We start from the raw sequence: 18,662 nt of genomic DNA on the forward strand, positions 1-18,662 counted from the left end.
ATAGTGGAATGTGCAAGGGTAAGGGAGACGTGGGTGGAAGAGGGGAAGAGGTCCAATTTACCGTTCTATACAGAGGACACTGTCCAGATGACTAACCCTCTGCTGAGATCATCAATTTCTAGTGATCCCACTGAACGTGGGATAGTGGGGGCAGAGCCCTCACTAATCACCTCATAAAGGTCTCACTCTTTTTTATGTGGTACTGAGATTTGAACTCAGGGCCTCACACCTGCTAGTCAGGCGTTCAACGACTTGAGCCACAGGTCCCACTCGTGCACAACTGCACTAGGGATTAACTTTTCATCCCATAGGGCTGGGGTATGGTTCAGTGGGGAGCATGAGGCCCTGGGTTCATCCCCAGCACTGCAAAATAAATCGTGTCTGGCTCTTGAACACTGGAGACTCACTCAAAGCACAACGCCTCCATTATTCCGGAAGAGGCCCAAACAGCACTCAGTGACAAATCTGAGATGCAAAAGACAGAAAACAGACCCAACAAATCCCCACTCCCTGTGGCTCAGGGCTAGACCAGATGGACAAACCAGGATCTGGGGAAGTCAAGATGGGGTCACTGAGGGCTCTTCCTGGAATGGGTGGCAGAATCCAGTCAGCAATTTTGTCCATTTACTTCCCCCAAAGCTGCCCAGCTGTGAGTCCCTGTAGAAAGTGAGGTTGACAGTCTGTGAAGATGGCCCTGAGGAGCAGGAAAGGGAGCATGGACTAAATGTCAGAGAAAACTCATGCTTGATCTGGGGACTGCATTCAGGTCTCATGTCAAAAGTCACCTGTAGCTGGCCACGTGTGACTCAACACCTGTAATCCTAGCTACTTGGGGGGCTGAGCTCTGGAGGACTGAAGTGTGAGGCCAGCCCAGGCAAATAGTTCTGAAGAAAACATCTCCAAAATAGCCAGCGCAAAATGGACTGCAGGTGTGGCTGAAGCGGTAGAGAACCTGCTTTGCAAGCCTGAAGCCCTTAGTTGAAACCCCAGTCCAACTAAAAAAAAAAAAAAAGTCACATACACCCCCCACTCCAACATGAAAACCCTAGCCCCCCGAACTCGTGAATATGGTACTCACCACAGCAGGTGGGATGAAATTAAGACACTTGCAGCTGGGTGTGGTGGCACCTGCCTGTCTTCTCAGCACTCAGGAGGCTGAGGCTGGAGGATCACGAGTTCCAGCTCAACAGGGACTGCAGGGCCAGATCCTGTCTCAAAAACAAAAACAAAGAAAGACTCTTGAGGATCCTTAAAGACTAAGATCTTTGTTTAAATTAATGGAAATTAAGGGGCATTGTCCTGCTGCATGTGGGTGGCCTGATATAGTCCCAAGGGTGCCGATGCCTCATGCCTGTAATCCCAGCTATTCAGGAGGCAGCGATCAGGAGGATTGCTGTTTGAGGCCAGCTGAGCAACAGTTTGTGTGACCCTATCTCAAAAACAAAAAAAAATAATCACACACACAAAAAAAGTGACTCAAGTGGTAGAATGCCTGCCCAGCAAGCAAACCTCAGTGCTGGGAAAAAAAAAAAAAAAGATGGAGACAGTCCTAGTGACTGGTAGAAGGTAAAATGACTGTGGAGGCAGAGGGTGGATGAGGTGGAGTCAAAAACAAGGAATGCAGTGGCCGCTCGATGCTGGAAAAGTCAAGGAAACAGATTCCCTCCTGGAGCCTCCAGGATAAAGCAGGCTGCCTAGGCTAGCCTTGAACTCTGGGACTCATGAGCTCCTTCTGCACACCAGTGTCCAACTGCTCTTCAATTTTTGAGTTCTGACCTACAGAACTATAATTCATTTTTATACACTGAGTTCATAGTCACTGTTACAACAACCATGGTAAAGCCATCCACTTCTAGAGCAGTCCCTCGCATGGGCCACGGGCATGGCTCAAGTAGTAGAACACCTGGCTAGTAAATGGGAGGCCTTGAGTTCAAGTCCCAGTACTGCAAAAAATAAAAAAAATAGTTCCTTCCCATTCCTGTTCACACACTTCCCCTTACCCCAGCCTACAAAGTTCCTTTTTTTTTTTTTAACAGTACTGGGGCTTGAACTCAGGGCTACACTTTAAGTCACTCCACCAGTCCTTTTTTTGGGGGGGAGCATTTTCTAGATAGGGTCTCATGAACCATTTAGCTGGGCTGACTTGAACCTCAATCCTGAGCTCTGCCTCCTGAGTAGCTGGGATTCTGTACAGGTGTGAGCCACTGGTGCCTGGCCAAAGTTTCTTTTTGTTTATTTTACCATCAGATAGTGAGCTCTTGAGGGCTTGTCTTATTCTTTTGTGCTGTTGTAACAAAATCAGAGTGGGTATTTATTTATCACCTATGCATTTGACACTGCGTTTTGTTATGTAGCACTGGCTAGCCTCGAACTCTGCTTCCTGAGTGCTGGGATCATAGGTACCACAACACCGATTCAGACCAGGTAATTGATAATGAACAGAAATGTATTTGGCTCATGGTTCTGGAAGCTGTGAAGTCCAAAAGGGACGGAGGGTACCTCTTCCTGCATCACATGGGCAAGGCCTTTCCCTCCACTAAGTCAGGAGGGGTGTCACCTCTGAAAGTCCCACCTTGCAACCCTATTGCACTGGGATTGTTCCCCACATGCCAAATGAAGAGTGGTGAAGACAGAGAAATGAGGTTTAGGACGCTGCATGGGGCCACCATGGGAAGAGACACAGTAAGCAGACATGAACTCTAGGTTTAAATAGAAAAAGAATTAGTGCAGGGCATGAGCGGTATGCATAGTTAATCGGTCCCAGTCATGGTGTGGCTTGGTTGATCATGACCTCAGTCCTGGTTTGGGGAGGGGTTCCAGAATTTTTATCCCTGTCATCACTTGAGGGAAGCAATTTGGTCAGATAAGCAAGTCCCTGTTGCCTGGCAGTTGGCTGGTCTTGAGGAGGCTCTGCTGTTCTGTCATCGATTGGTCCTGCCCTTCCTGCATTCCAAGGTGGCTGCAAGGTGAATGGCTCAGAACAAAGACAGATACCAAAGTGGAGGCTGGGATGCCAAGCTTTTCTCTTGCTTTCAGTTGATGTGTAGGCCCAAGTAAGGTGTCTATACTTTTTAGCGTAAGCAGTTTAAATACCTGTTACAGCCCCAGTTACTGAGCGAGGTATAAAACTAATCTTGATGGGAATCAGTAGGTCACACCTGTAATCCTAGCTACCTGGGAGGCTGAGATCAGGAGGATCGAGGTTTGAAGCCAGCCTGGGCAAATAGTTCGCCAAACCCTATCTCCAAAATTAACCATACTAAAAGGGGCTGGAGGGTGTGGCATCTGCTTCGGAAGCATGAAGCCCTGAGTTCAAATCCCAGTTCCACCAAAAACAACCACCACAAAAAAACAATAAACGATGAAAGGAGAGGAGGCGGGGAGGCACAGGTGGGCAGTGGAAGGACATATGAGAGAGCCTTGTGTATTTGGGATGGGTTTGGACCGTGATCTTTAATTCTATGTCTGTGATGAAGATAACGCGGGTGTGGCTGTCCTCTGCGAGACAGATGGAACCTCCAGTTCCGTGTGAGCACCAAGGAACACAGCACACAGCGTAGCGCTAAATACATATTTGCTGTAAAAAAGAATGAAGAACAGGTAGCGTCAGGTCCAGCAGCCAAGTCATGACAAAATTTTATCCAGTCGCTTCTGACTTCTAGGGGGCGCAGAGCATCCGTAAAACTACTTCTCCAATCCAGAGGATCCCGGAACTCTTATTTCCCGCTACTGACGTTGCAACTCCGGAGGGAAGATAGAAAGACTCAGAGCTTGATAGACAGGGATCAGAGCCAATAAGAAAGGCAAGCTGTGTAAGCTGTAGCCAGTAATAGAGGCCGAAGGAAGTGACGACAACGGAAGTACGCTAAAACGCCGAGTGTCTCCATAAAGACCTAACCTATCCAGTTCATCAAAGCTTGAGAGAAGAGTAAGAGGCGAAGATGTCGGAGCGCAAAGTCTTAAACGTAAGTGTTCGGCCATAATGGATTTCTATCTGGAGCGGGATATCTGGAAGCTCCGGGAGAAGCGGGATTCTTTGTTGCGAGTTCCTTTTGGAAATCCGGGCGGGGCTTCCCAAACTCCTCCCAATCACCTTTCTTGAGGGGTGGGCCTTCGCTAAGGCTTCCCTTCCGGGCTGGGAGTACCGTGGAGGGCGGAGCTTGGTTTCGTTACGACCTCGCTTCATTCGATTGAGTTTCCCGAAGGTTATTATCCAATCACCTTTGAGGGAGTGTCTCATAGGCCCCGCCCTTTGGCGTCTCTAGCCAATCATGTTCCTTGGAGGCATTAGGTTTTTGCTTAGTGTTTCGGGAGACCCTCCAAAGTTCCTCGGTTCCACTCACTTGTGAGGGGAGCATCTGGAGTCCTTTGGCCCATGGACCTACACTGTGTCACACCAGTTTCCCCCAGAGTCATGTCACCAGATCTAAATCCTGAGTAACTGAAACTTGGGGGACTCAGTTTCCTCCTCTGTAAAGTGGGTGCATTTTGATCTCCGTCTCCTAGATTCTTTGCTAGGATTCTTTGACGCAAGGAAGATAGCGTGCTCTGTGTGCTGACTGGCGCCCACTAAGTGCTCAAAACACACAGCGCCTTATTTTCTGATTTTTCCATTAGTGGTGGAGGGTTTTTTTTGTTTTTGGATATTTGAGACAGAGTCTCGGTCAGTAATCCAGGCTGGCCTTGAACTCACACCTCCTGCCTCCACCTCCCAACTGCTGGGATGACAGGCCGTGCACCTGACTGGGGGTGCTTTTGATAACTCACACTCACTGCCCCTTCATCCCCTTTTTTACACCTTGGGCTCCTGTGTGGGACAGACCTGAGACAGCCTGCCTAGAAAGGTGCTGACCAGCTTTTGCCCTTGTCTGGGAGCTGGAATTTCCGAACGGTGTCCTGTCCTGGTCAAGACAGTTGTCTGTATCTGTGTAGTTTGTGCCAACGAGAACGTTCATGCTGAACCCCAGGTTTCCTTGTAGGAATCTGTAGAGTCACCCCATTAAGCATAAGGGACTACGTGACCCCCCATGTCATGAGTCCCCCAAAAAAGCCTGGGAGCTCAGGGGCTGGCAGAGTGGCTTAAGTGGTAGAGTACCTGCCTAGCAAGCAGGAAGCCTTGAGTTCAAACCCCAATACCACCAAAAAAAAAAAGGTTTGGGGTCTCTAGAAGCTTCATGGAGGACAGCATTTCCTGCCACTTGTTCCAACTGTTTGAAGGAGTTCTGAGCATCCTGTTACTCTGCCGGGAGAAGATTCTGGAAGCTTGTATGTTACCCCTGGGCCTTGTCCCCTGGCTAATTGTGCTTGGAATATACCATGGCAGTGGTGATAGGTGTAGCCGGGTTCTGGGAATCCTCCCTGCCAATCATGGAACTAGGGTGCTCCTGGGTCCCCCATCACAGCTTCCAGATCCCTCTTCCCTGCGCCCATGGCCTGCCTGCCTCTGCATCAGAAAAAACCACCCCTGACACCCCCTTCCTCCCTGCAGAAATACTACCCGCCGGACTTTGACCCGTCAAAGATCCCCAAACTCAAGCTGCCTAAGGATCGGCAATACGTGGTGCGGCTCATGGCGCCCTTCAACATGAGGTGAGTGTCCCCTGAGTCAAGGCAGGCACGTCCCAGACACGTGTTTCATCCCATCCTGGCTCAGACATTGAGTCAAAGACCACTCCAAGCCTCGTTTTTTTCACTTTCGAGTTTAAACTCCCCAGGGCTAAAGTGGTAGAGTGCTTTCCTAGCTAGTGCTAAGTTCTGGAAAACAATAAGAGGAAAAAAAAAAAAAAGATTAGGGGCTGGAGTTCTGGAGATGTGGATGATGTGGTAGAGCACCTGCCTGGAAGCCCCCAGGCCATGAGTTCAGACCCCAGTACCACCAAAAAGAAAGTAAATAAGAGAAAAGATTAAATGCCCTGACCTCTTATAGTCCCCAGCCCGTGCCAACTCAGGGTCTCAATCAGTAATCAGTGAACAGAGAACTGAGGCCCAGCATGCTCTCTTCATCTCCTCCAGGGTCAAGCTGTTCCTGCCTCAGGCCCTTTGCACTTGCTGTAGCCTCTCTGAGAACACCCACGTGGCCATCTCCTCTCCACTTGTTACATCCCAGATCAGATCTCATCCTCAGAAAAGCCTCCGTCCTTCCCCTCAGAGGACCCCAACCTTCACCTTGGTGGCCTTTGGACACTACTGTGTTTAACCAGTTCTGAATCCCATAACAGTTTACACTTCAGTATATCTAAAATCTCACACAACCCTCAATCAAAGCCACCTTTGGGACTGTCAGATTCAGAATGTCCTGTGTGTCGCTGACCTGTTTATCTTCTCTCTCCCCTTCATTTGTTCATTCACTCCCTCAACTGTCATTTGTTAGTAGCTGGCTGCCAGGATCTACATTGGGCTCCCAGGACAAAGTCCTCGGCCTCATGGCGCCCACAGTTGGGGGTGGGAAAAAGAAATACTGGGTTTGTGGGACAGGAGAGAATGACTGTTGGAGGTAGAGAAGGTGGGCAGGGCAATGTGAGAAAAAAATGCCAGGGGAGCTGCGTGAGGAGGAGGAAGGGGTCTTATGCTGTGGAGATGGCAGAGCAAGGGCTCTGATGCAACACCAAGCTGAAGGCCTTTGGAGGAATAGCAGGGATCACGGGGCCTGAGCAGGAGGGAGGAGGCAGCCAGGGTAGCAGGAGGCCAGCCTTCCCTGAGTCTCTTCTTGGATGCCCTGTGACTCCAGCTTGTGTCTGGGAGGGCTGGGCACACAGTCCTCCCTAGTCTCGCTCCTTCCTGAGATGGTGAGGCTAGGGTGGAGACCTGGCAAGGCAGGCAACAAGAAGAGGAGCCTGCCATACAGGTTCTGGGGGTGGGGCTCTCCAGCCTGCCTTGTATGGCTCCATCGTGCCCCGTGGGTGCACAGTAGCAAGCCTGCACACATGGCGCTGCTGTCTCCCCAGGTGTAAGACCTGCGGGGAGTACATTTACAAGGGGAAGAAGTTCAATGCCCGCAAGGAGACGGTGCAGAACGAGGTGTACCTGGGCCTGCCCATCTTCCGCTTCTACATCAAGTGCACGCGCTGCCTGGCCGAGATCACCTTCAAGGTAGGGCTCCCTCCTCCAGCTCCTCTCACTGGATCCTGTGCCAGTCCTCTTCCTCCAAGGGAGGTCTGGGGGAGATGTTTGCAGCAGTGTTGCATACAAGTGCAAAAGGCTGGCAGCCAGGCAGGTGTGCTCTAATAGGGACTGGATACTCAGCGACATGTTACACAGCCAGTGAAAATTTAAAATCTTTTTTTTAAATTTCCTTTGGCAGTGCTGGGAGTGGACCCCAGAGCCTTGCACACACTAGACAAGCATTTACCCCTGCATTGTACCCCCAGCCCATGTCTTTCTCTTTGATTGTTATCTTAATGATGTGGGAAGGGAAAAGGAGAACATAAGACTTACCTTTCTCCTCCACTTCTGCAATGCTTGAGTATTTTTTATTTTTGCTGTAAATGTTTTTTCTTTCACTAAAAAATCAGATTTGATTGCTAGGTGTGATGGCGCACACCTGTAATCCCAGCACTTCCTTTCCAGGCAGGAATACCATGAATTCAAGGCCAGCCTGGGCTACATAATGAGACCCTGTCTCCAAAAAAAAAAAAAAAACAAAAATAATAAAATATGATCTGATTAAATAAGTGAAAAGTACATTTTTAAGTTACATATTTTAATTATGTACTTTTTAAATAACAGCTCTGTTGAAATACAATTCACATACCATAAAAGTCCCACTTTCAAGGTGTGCCATATATTCACATTGTGCAGCCGCCACCACTGTCTAGTTTTAGAACAGTCCTGTAATCCCAGAAGGAAGCCCTGTCCCACAAGCAGTCATCTGTCCCCTCCCCAGCCCCTGGCCCTCACGAGTCCACTTCCTGCCTCTGGATCCTCCTGTCCTGGACGTTTCTGTCAGTGGAGTCACACGCTGTGTGCTTGTGTGTCTGCTTTTCACTGAGCACCGTGTGTTCCGGGTTCATCCATGTGTAGCATGCATTGTGCTCCATTTTTTGCAGCTGAATAGTACTCCATTGGATGCATGCTGCATTCGTCCATCTAGAGATGCTTGGGTTGTCTCCAGAAAAGTCTGTATATATTTGCACATTAATGAGCACACATGTATTTGTAAAAGACTTGAGGCCCTCTGGTAAATTACTGGGCCTTGCTCTCTGTCATGAGTCAGTAACTAGGTTTGCATCTGCTTTTGCACACATGTGCTGGAGTAAGAACACAGTTCAGACATTACTGCAGTAACTGCTCCTACCCACCCGGCAGCTCCATGCAAAGGAGCCAACGCTCCTGAACTACACACTCACGCATGCACACACACATGCATACGTCACTCTTTCTCTGTCTCTTCTGTTTTTTTGAGGTGCTGGAGCTACTACACCAGCCCTTTTGCTGTGATGGGTTTTTTTTGAGATAGGGTCTGTTGAACTATTTGCCTGAGCTGGCTTCAAATCATGATCCTCCTGATCTCTGCCTTCTGAGTAGCTGGGATTACAGGCATGAACCACCGGTGCCCCGTCAGAATACATATGGAGTTAACAGAAAAGTTAAGAAGATGGCTGGCCGAGACCATTCCCATCCACCCCTCCCCTGCTCTCTTGACATTAGCATCTTCCAGAATCACAGAGCCTATGTCTCAACAAGACATACGAATGTTAGCCTTCACCAAGTCCAGCCATCTCAGGAGTAGACGTCATTGTTTACGCTAATGTCATTTTCTGATCCAGGAGACTGCGTAGCCTCTGTCTTTCAGGAACACCCATTAGGCAGGCGCCGGTGGCTCACTTCTGTAATCCTAGCAGCTACTCAGGAGGCAGAGATCAGGAGGATTGCAGTTCCAAGCCAGCCTGGGAAGCAGTTCGTGAGACCCTATCTCGAAAATACCCAATTAAAAAAGGGCTGGTGGAGTGGCTCAAGTGGTAAGAGCACCTGCCTAGCAAGCATCGTGAGGCCCTGAGTTCAAACCCTAGTGCCACAAAAAAAAAAAAAAAAAGACCCCCATGGAAGTAAGTTGTGTTCATGCTTTCCATATGTAATTTATAAACAAAAAAAAAGTTAAAAGTGCACACACACAAAGGAGGCAGAAAGCACAAGGACTACAAAGACCTCAAGACTTCAATTTGTAAACACATCAAGGGTGTGGAGTGGAGGTGGACAGTGGAGGGGGCAGGTGAAGGGGACTTAAAGCCCGTGCTTGGGAGTTTCTTTAGAGGGGATGGTGGGTGTTAGAAAGAAAGACCCATACCTGCCAAAGCAAGTGAGACAAGAAGAAGAAAAGATGGCAGAAGGAAAGAAAAATTGTGAAAAGGGGTCCAGGCTCCTGGTAGCCATGTCCAGTGCCCAGGGATGCAGAAGCTGACATCTGTCTTCCCTCCTCCCAGACAGACCCAGAAAACACAGACTATACCATGGAGCACGGCGCCACGCGCAACTTCCAGGCAGAGAAGCTCCTAGAGGAGGAGGAGAAGCGCGTGCAGAAGGAGAGAGAGGATGAGGAGCTGAACAACCCCATGAAGGTGAGCTGCGTGCCGGGAGGGCGTCCTTGTGCTGGTACTGCCACTGCAGATCCCCAGGCCGGGTGATGAGGTGGGCAGCACAGTGGAAAAAGTTTTAAGATGCAGCCAGGCATCTAAGCCACTGAGGAGGCAGATTCGGGAGGATAGTGAGTTCAAGACTAGTTTGAGCTGCACAGTGAGACTCTGTCTCAAACAAACAAGCATAAACCTGGGCACTGGTGGCTCATACTTGTAATCCCAGCTACTTGGGAGGCTGAGATTGGGAAGATCAAGGTTCAAGGCCAGCCTGCAAAAATGAAACCGAATATCCAAAATAACCAGAGCAGCCAGGCTCTGGTGGCTCACATCTAATCCTAGCTACTCAGGAGGCAGAGATCAGGAGGATCTTGGTTCGAGGTCAGCCTGGGCAAATAGTTCATGAGACCCTATCTAGAAAAATCCCATCAGAAAAAAGGGCTGGTGGAGTGACTCAAGGTGGAGGCCCTGAGTTCAAATCTCAGTACCACAAAAATAAATAAATAAATAAATAACCACAGCAAAATGGATTGGAGGTGTGGCTCAAATGGTAGCGAGCCTGCCTTGCAAGTGTGAAGTCTTGAGTTCAAATCCAAGTCTCACCAAACAATGAAAATCTTCTAAAATGCCCTGTGAGGCCTCTCTCCTGATCCCCACGCCCAGCATGGTGGTGAGGATGCCCCCGTCCTTGACTCGCTTCTGTCATTGACAATTGTGGCACAGCTGGCCTTACCCAGGGAGAGTCTCAGCTTGCCTCCTTATCACCTGTGCTATGTAGTCACATCTAGAGTCAGACACAGAAGCTTGAAGGGGGGAAATTAGGGAGGAAATCACAAGGCAGCTCTAACAGTCAAGTGTCCCCCACTTAGCACCCAAGACAAAATGGGGACTTGAGGCCTTCAACCTTGGAGACCTGAATTCTGCCAACCACCTGAATGATCAGACAAGAACCTAAGCCCTGGGTGGACCTGGCCTGAAAGCCCAGCCAGACCCCCCCGACACACATACACAACAAAGCCTCAAGGCCTCGAACTGGTTTAGTGTGCTGAGTTTGCGGCAAGTAGTTACAGCAGGGAAAAGGGGAGCGGGGGTGAGGGGGGAGGTTGCTCTTCAGAGGAAGGGGTTTCCTGAAGACGGCCACTCTGTTTCCAAGAAGCAGCCATGGCTCTGCAGACCAGAAACGAGAAAAAGCCCCTGTGAGCACCTCTGGGCTCTCTGACCTTGGGAAGCCACTTGGTCTCTCTGGGCCTCAGTGTCCCCATCTGTAAAGTGGGGTTGATAACTCTGCTCTCCTAAGACAGAGTGAGAACAAGTGCGTCCATACACGGAAACCATCTAGAACTCTGTTAAATTCCTTTTATTTTTCTTGATGGTACTGGATTTGAGTTTAGGGTCTAGCACTTGTTAGGCAGGCATTCTACCACCTGAGCCATGCCCCAGCAAGCCCTGTGAATGTGCATATGACTACAGTTATTCCTGCAAAGAAACTCTTTGAACTGGGCATACAACTCAGTGGTGAGCACTTGCTGAGGATGTGTAAGGCCCTGGAAAAATTGTCTCCCACCCATCCCCATGTGTTAGTGCTGTGTAACAAGCTACCCCCAAATGTCACAACTTCCAGCAGCAAACGCTTGTTACTTCCCACAGTTTCTGGGAATCCAGAATCCCAGGTGGCTTGGTTGGGGATCTGGCTCTCCATCTCTTGTGAAGTCCTGGTCAAGCTGCTAGCTGGGGCTGTCTCATGTGAAGGCTTGGGTGAGGCTGGAGGGGCAGCTTCCCAGCAGTTCCCGCATGGCTGTGGGCAGAGGCCTCAGCCTCTCACCTGGCAGGAGCATGGTGACTGCCTCCTCAAAGCCATCTCTACTCTCATGGGAGAACAAAGAAAGTCATGTGACTCTTATGACCTCCTGTCAGAAATGATGTCATTTCCATCCTATTCTATCACAAATGAGTAACCACCACCAGCTCAAGGCTCCGCCTTTCACAGGAGGAGTGTCAAAGAATCTATGGACAATCTTAAAACCACCATGGTGGCCACTTTCTAGAGGGCAAAGACAGCAAGGCCACACGGTCAGGAAGAATCAAGGCAGCCTCTAACCCAGGTCTGGCTGGCTGCATGACCACCTCTCTGAGACCAGGGACAGCTGATCTTGCCTTCCCTGAGTCTCAGTTTCCTTTTCAGTTGTTGGGAGGTTAAATGTGATGGTTTGGGGTCATTGTAGCCTGGGACCTGTCAAATAGCAGGGGCCCAGGTTGCTTTTTAAATTACTCACCATTATTTCTACTTAATGATAGAGCAGCCTGGAAATCCAGGCTTCCTGACTCTAGGGCCAGACTTTCCACACTCCTCTGCCTGTGGGTTCAAATCCCAGTGTCACCACTGACCAGCTACGCAGCCTTCAGAGGTAGCCTCCTTTCCCAGAGGGGAAGGGAATGTTCAGTGTTCCCACCCGGGGAATGGGCACAGCAATGGGGCCTGGGCTGGAAGTCCCTGGGCAGGATGGAGGGTCCTAGGCAGGAAAGACTGAGGCCGGGCAGAGGCCCATGATGCCAGCTTGCTCCTTGTCGCAGGTGCTGGAGAACCGTACAAAGGATTCAAAGCTAGAGATGGAGGTGCTGGAGAACCTACAGGAGCTGAAGGACCTGAACCAGCGGCAGGCACATGTGGACTTTGAGGCCATGCTGAGACAGCACCGGCTATCCGAAGAGGAGCGCCAGCGGCAGCAGCAGGAGGAGGATGAGCGGGAGACCGCGTGAGTCATTGAGGGCTTCAGGGCCACCCTGAAGGCCCTTCGGCATTCTCCCACGGCTCCCTATAGTGTCACCTCCTCAGGGAAACTGCACTGAGTCCCCTGCCTGTCCTATTTTCTCTCATAGCCCCACAACCACTCCAGTGCTGTGATACCCCCAGGCACCCCAGGACTCAGCACGTGATGTCCTTGTAGCTGTGGGTTTTATCTTGTGTTTGTGTTGCTGGGAATGAAACTTAGGGTGTTGCATACACTAAGCAAGTGCTTACTGCTGAGCAGCACCCCAGCTCTCGGAGCTGGGCAGGGTTTCCTTAAAAGAGGGTCCTGGGCTCTGGGTTCCTGCAGAACCGGTTGTCATCCCTCTCGTTCTGTCCCCCCAGGGCCTTGCTGGAGGAAGCTCGGAGAGGCCGGCTGCTGGAGGACTCAGACTCAGAGGATGAGGCTGCTCCTGCCCCACCCCGGCCGGCCATCAGGCCCAACCCTACTGCCATCCTGGATGAGGTGAGCAGGGACCCCTCATGCTCATGCCCACAGGATAAGAGAAGCCAGGGGTGGCTTGGCTTGTTCCTAGGAGGCCAATCTGCATCTCAGTTGCTCCATTCTGCTCTTAGATCCTGTGTGAAAGAGTGGGCTTGGTTGTGTGTCAATAAAACTTTATTCATGGGGCTCAATTGGTAGAGTGCCTGCCTAACAAGTGTGAGGCTCCAAGTTCAAACCCCAGTAACGCCAATAAGTCTATCTATCCATCTATTGATCCCAGTAATGCCAATAAGTCTATCTATTGATCTATCGATTGATTTATCTTCTATCCCTCTATCTATCCATCTATCCATCTATGTGTCTGTTGATCTGTATTTATTTACAGGGTTTATTGTTGGAGTGGCTCAAGTGGCAGAGTGCCTGCCTAGCAAGTGCGAGGCCTTCAGTTCAAACCCCAGTGCTGCCAAACAAACACTTTATTCACCAAACCAGGTGGCAGGCTCACAGTCTGTGCTTTCCCATTTCCCATGGAAATTGTGGAAGCCAAGGGATATAAAGAATGTAGTGGAGCTGGACACAGGTGGCTCACACCTGTAATCCTGGCTACTTAGGAGGCTGAGATAAGGAGGGTGGAGGTTCGAGGCCAGCCTGGGCAAATAGCTCGAGACCCCATTTCCAAAATAACCAGAGCAAAATGGACTGGAGGTGTGGCTCAAGTGGTAATGCACCTGCTTTGCAAGTTTGAAGTCCTGAGTTCAAACCCCAGTCCCACCAAAAAAGAAAGAAAAAAAGAAGTTTGTTTCTCAGTCACCTGATAACGCTAGGTCACAGTCCAGGACTTCCACACATCTCTGCTCTACAAAGTCATTCAAGGATCTCGGCTCCAGGCGCATTGATCCCTGCTCTGTGTCACAGCTCTGGATGGTGAAGGGTGAGGGGACACTTGTGTGGACTCAGTGGTTACTTTAGCTCCTCTCACACCCCGTTGGCCAGAACATGGTCATGCAGCTGGCCTAGCTGCAAGGACAACAGGAACACAGTGGGTTATGGCCTGGGCCTGGCCATGCTCCTGACTGTAAAGGAGGGCAGAGGGATGGCACTGGATGACCAAGTCCAGGTCCAGCTGCTTGACGAGACCCAAAGTAACTATAGTTTCAACCGAATAGAAATCTGCTTCCCTCTCCAGCCACAGCTGTCCAGAGTGATCCAGAGCGGGACAGGCAGCCACACGGCATGCCCAGGCTCTGCTGTCTCATTGTCCAGTGGTCTCCTGGCCACCCACGTGGGTGGCATTTCAGTGCACCCTTGGGGAGGAAGACACCTGGCGTTTGTATCACTTCCCACACACCTGCTCGAGCCAGTCCTTCTGCTCACATCCCATTGGCCAGTACATAACCTGACCATGTCCTGCTGCAAAGGAGGCTAGGAAATGTAGTCTTTAGTGGTGATGGCCACTAAATATCATGTACTCTTCTCCCATTGATCTTCTGATACAGAACCATGACTTGCTTGCTTTGCTCCTCCTTCCCACTCTTCCTTCCTTCCCCTATAGCCCAGGCTAGCCTTTAACTATCAGTCCTCCTGCCTCGGCCTCCGAGTGTGCCTTGAGACTTCTTTTTCTTTTTGCTTTAGTTATTTTTTGGAAAGGGTCTCACGATTATGTCCTGGCTGCCGTGGACCACGAACCTTCTATTTATGCTTCCCTGCACAGCTGAGATGACAGACACATACCACCGAGCGCAGCTTTATCTGTTGAAATGGGGTCTCAAACCACAGTTCCTGATCTCTGCTTTCCTGGTAGCTAGGATTACAGGCATGTGTTACCACACCTGGCAAGACTTTCTTTTTTTTTTTTTTTTTTTTTTTTTTTCATTTTTCTTTTATTATTCATATAAGACTTTCTTTTTTAAGGACATTTTCTTTAAGGCTCTATCTCATGCTTAATTCTCCATCTTTCCGGCATTTATTGTGTCCAGTTCCCTTTATTTTTTCAGGTGGAACAGGAGATTGAGCTGTCTCCCAAGCCATGTGCCCTTGAAGGTTTACTTCCCTGTCTCTCTGGCTCTTACCTCCTCCTGATCCAATATGAGGTGTTGTCTCTGCACAGCAGGCTGTCAGTCCTGAGCATCACTGTTACAGAAAGTTTTGTGTGTCTCTCTTCATCCCCACACTTCTTTAATTGAGGTTTGTGAAGTGCAGCAAGCAGAAACAGGTCTGGTCACAAATGTGACACCCCTGTCCTGGGCTTGCCAAGGGCACTGTATGGTGTCTGGAATGGTCAGAACCCACGGTTAATTACCCAGCAGATGGTGCTGGGTAAAAGGCTCTATACAGGGAGGGCTGGGGGGCAGCTCAGTGGCATGGGCTTGTCTTGTGTCCCATAGCCCTGGGCTCCATCCCCAGCACTGCGCAAATGCAAAGCTTTAACCTTTGTCGCCAGCCCATGACCTCTCCCAGCTCAACCAACTGCCCTGGGCATCCTGAATCCTTGTCCTGTGCCATGCTCTGCAGTGTGGCTACCACAGCCTCTGCCCCCTCCCTGCCTCCTGTTCTTGCTGGGCTGTTGCCCCTAGACGCATGGGACCTTTGTCCTACTGCTCCCTCCCCCTGGAGTGCCTTCCCACAGCATTTTGAGATGGGCTCAACCTCTTCTTTAGTGTCACCTTCCCAACCACCTTACTAGAAGTGCTGCCACCACATGGTGGACTTCTGTCTTCTCCAGATGGCTGTGATCCTGAGGGTTCCTCATCTTGCTGCATCACCAGCTCTGCTTCTCTCAGGGCCCCCCATAGCCCAGCGGTCCCCAGCTCCTTGATTTAAACATAAGTGGGGTGGGTGCCAGTATCTCACACCTGTAATCCTAGCTACTCAGGAGGCAGAGATCAGGAGGATCATGGTTCGAAGTCAGCCTGGGCAAATAGTTTGTAAGATCCTATCTCAAAAAAAACACACCACAAAAAATGGGCTGGTGGAGTGGCTCAAGTGGTAGAGCACTCGCCTGGCAAGCATGAGGCCCTGAGTAGCACCAAAACAAAATTGATCAAGGATCCCTCCTGGTGTGGTAGAAGAGCTGTTGGTGAGCTGAGGCCTATTCCACTGACTCTCACCCTTCCTCAAGGCTGCTGCCTCCCTTTTCGCTCCCTCTCAAGCACATTGATTGAGCACCTACTGTATGCTGAAAACTGTTTGCAGTACTGAAACAGGGACTCACAGCATAGTTGGGAGGCACTTAATAGCAGGTACAGGGACTGTGGTCACAGATATGTGGCACTCATTTGAGCTTCACAGAGGAGATCCTTGAGTTGGGTATTGAGAGTTGAGAAGGAGTTCACCAAGTGAATACAAGAAAAGGGGGACTTTCCAGGGGAAGGGCATGGCAGGGGTGAAGAGATGCAGATAAGCCACATGGGACTTGGGAAATGCAAGTGCAAGGTGTGTGAAATGCAGAATAGGGTAGACCTTGAGCAGCAGCCCTAGGGCAGTGGGGCGCCATAGAAGAATTTAGAGCAGGGGAGAGACCTGGTGAGCGCGTCAGGGTGTGGTGGGGATGGTAAAGACCCTAGCCGGCTCAGCAGGGAGGAGGCTGTGATCAGGGAGGTCAGAGAAGGGGCCAGACCTGGGCCAGATTACCTGCATAGGTCCCCTCTTCATCCCACAGGCCCCAAAGACCAAGAGGAAGGCAGAAGGCATGGGCGGCAGGACCCAGTTGGCGGGTTTGGTCGTGGTGAAGAAGACAAAGACACAAGCGAATGGTGCCACAGGGCAGGGCCAGGCACGCAACCCAGGTAAGTGTGGGGGTAGGAGAGTGTTCCAGTCTGTTCTAGAAGCTTCCTGAGGTGGATGGGGTGAGGTGACCCCAGAGCCAGTTACTGGAAAGTTTTCTCAGCTGAGAAGGGCTGAGGCTCGTCTTTTCATTAAAAAAGGATCAAGTGTTTCAACGCCCAAGGCCCACAGAAGCATACCGAAAGAACACATCCCATGCCAGGCCACCGCTACCCTCCCACGTCTAGGGACGGGGTCCCCACCTCCCAGGACAGTCCTGGGCAGCTCCGTCTCAGAGCCGTGGTGCTGGTACACCGGCTTTGTCAGCCCACCCTCAGTGTCTTGTCCTGTAAAGTTGGGGTGATAATGGGACCCAGTTGGCAGAGTCATAGCTGGTTTCGGCCAAACGCTGAGCTCCCACAGGAGCTGGCGCCTGTGACCCTTTGGTACAATGAGCCATTTGTTCTGAGGGCTGCATGTGTCAGAGGAGGAGATGGAGGCTCAGGGGGTGGCCACTTGACCAAGGCCACACAAGCAGGGAAGGTGGTAGAACCTGCTCTGTACAGCACAGTCACTCTGGCTCATGGCTTGACTGTCTCCGTCTTCTGTCTGGGTGGAGTGTCCACACGCCAGTTCCAGGGTGGGTGACTGGATACCATGGTGTCCACCAGGCGCCCCCCAGACAGGCCAGGTTGTTTGCACACCCTCCACTCTGGGCCTCACAAATGAGCAGAAATGGCTGACCACCGGCTCCAGCCTCGCTCGTCCCAGGCTCAGCCCTCCAGAGCCATAGTTAGCTCATCCTTCTGTCTCCCCACAGGTGCCTCAGAAAGCAAGAAGTCAGCTGACCCTGTGCCCCAGACGCCTGCTGCCTCCTCCCTGAGCCAGCTCGGTGCCTATGGGGATAGTGATGACAGTGACAGCACCAACTGAGCCCCACCCAGGCCAAGGGGCATCAGAGGTCCAGGTTTAGCCACACTGGAAGGCAGAGGAGTTGGTGGTCAAGGCAAGTGGCCTTGATACCAGCCAGAACCACACTGTGCCATTGTGAGGCCAGAGGCCAGCAGTGGTCTCAGGGGTCTTGGCTTCTCTCTGTCCCGCCAGCAAGCAGCCTGCAGCCCCTCAGGGCCCAACTCGTCCTTTCCATCTGGCAGGGTGTCAAGGGCCATGACATCTGTCGTCTTCCAGTGGACCTGAGATCTAGACCATGTTTTGGGGACGGGGCACTGCCCTCCTGGGTCACCTCCACGCCTCCCTTATGAAACTGTCTAAGCAGTAAAAGGGCACTGCCCATCAGCCTTGCCTTCTCTGCAGTGAGGTCTTGCTAGCAGGATTCTCGTCACCTCCGTCAGAACTCAGCACTGTGTCACTCAGCCAGAGTTCAGCAGTTGCACTGCTGTTTTCTGTTACTGCAGCAAGATGCCTGAGGTTGGTCCTTCATGAAGAAAAAAGGGTTGCTTAGCTCACTTTTAGAGACTCAAGGCCAAGCATCCCCTTGGCTCTGGCAAGGACCCCTTTCATCATGTCACATAGCGATGACATCATGGTGCATGTGGGTACAAGAGGAGGGGTCACAGGTGAGACAGGAAGCTGGAGCCTGGGAGGGGGCTGCATCTGCTTTTCCTTGGGGACACTCCAGCTGATCCTGGGGCATTGGTTGTGTCCCCTGTTGACTAGCAGCTAGGCACAATGTTGGGACAAGCCTCAGGAGTGTTTGCTCGCGAATCTGGGCAAGTTTCTTCCCAGGACAGACCAGGACAGAACTTCCGGATGAAGGAGGCTCCAGTTGAAGAACCTGCATGAGGCAGAGTGAGGTGTGGTTGGTGGCGAGTGCTCATGCGGAAGGTCCTAGGTTTGTCCTCAGGACTGCAAAAAATAACAACAACAAATAAAAGGTGGGTGCCTCATCTGAAGGCCCCACGGGAGGACCAGCTTCCACACTTAGAATTCAGTTGTTCCTGGGCTCCTGGCCCAGGCCACCCTCTGTTCCTTGCCCACAAGGGTGTTGCCAAAGCTTGATCCCTAAAGCAAAAGAGAACAGTGCATGTGACATCCCTTCACTATGAGCAAGGCCCAGCTGCCCCACCTTGAGCCAACGAGG

At 50.9% G+C, this 18,662-nt stretch overlaps 1 protein-coding gene across 1 annotated transcript; it reads left to right on the forward strand.

The window, feature by feature from the left end:
• The first annotated feature begins 3,837 nt into the window (after positions 1–3,837).
• Yju2 (YJU2 splicing factor homolog) lies at positions 3,838–17,868 on the forward strand. Its single transcript, XM_020165842.2, has 8 exons — positions 3,838–3,965; positions 5,489–5,589; positions 6,945–7,089; positions 9,420–9,554; positions 12,141–12,322; positions 12,700–12,820; positions 16,458–16,584; positions 17,382–17,868. Exons 1-8 carry the CDS (start codon positions 3,942–3,944, stop codon positions 17,492–17,494), a joined length of 948 nt encoding a protein of 315 aa, XP_020021431.1. The 5' UTR covers positions 3,838–3,941; the 3' UTR covers positions 17,495–17,868.
• Positions 17,869–18,662: the final 794 nt, after the last annotated feature.

The sequence above is a fragment of the Castor canadensis genome, chromosome 14 (genome assembly GCF_047511655.1).
Source record: "Castor canadensis chromosome 14, mCasCan1.hap1v2, whole genome shotgun sequence".
In the NCBI taxonomy this organism is placed as follows: Eukaryota; Metazoa; Chordata; class Mammalia; order Rodentia; family Castoridae; genus Castor; species Castor canadensis.

Bases quoted from the DNA above. Each gene is read 5' to 3' on its own strand.
- Yju2 (XM_020165842.2), top strand. From the start codon at position 3,942: ATGTCGGAGCGCAAAGTCTTAAAC. The intron at 3,966-5,488 runs GTAAGTGTTCGG...TCCTCCCTGCAG, and splicing joins CGGAGCGCAAAGTCTTAAAC to AAATACTACCCGCCGGACTT. The intron at 7,090-9,419 runs GTAGGGCTCCCT...CCCTCCTCCCAG, and splicing joins TGGCCGAGATCACCTTCAAG to ACAGACCCAGAAAACACAGA.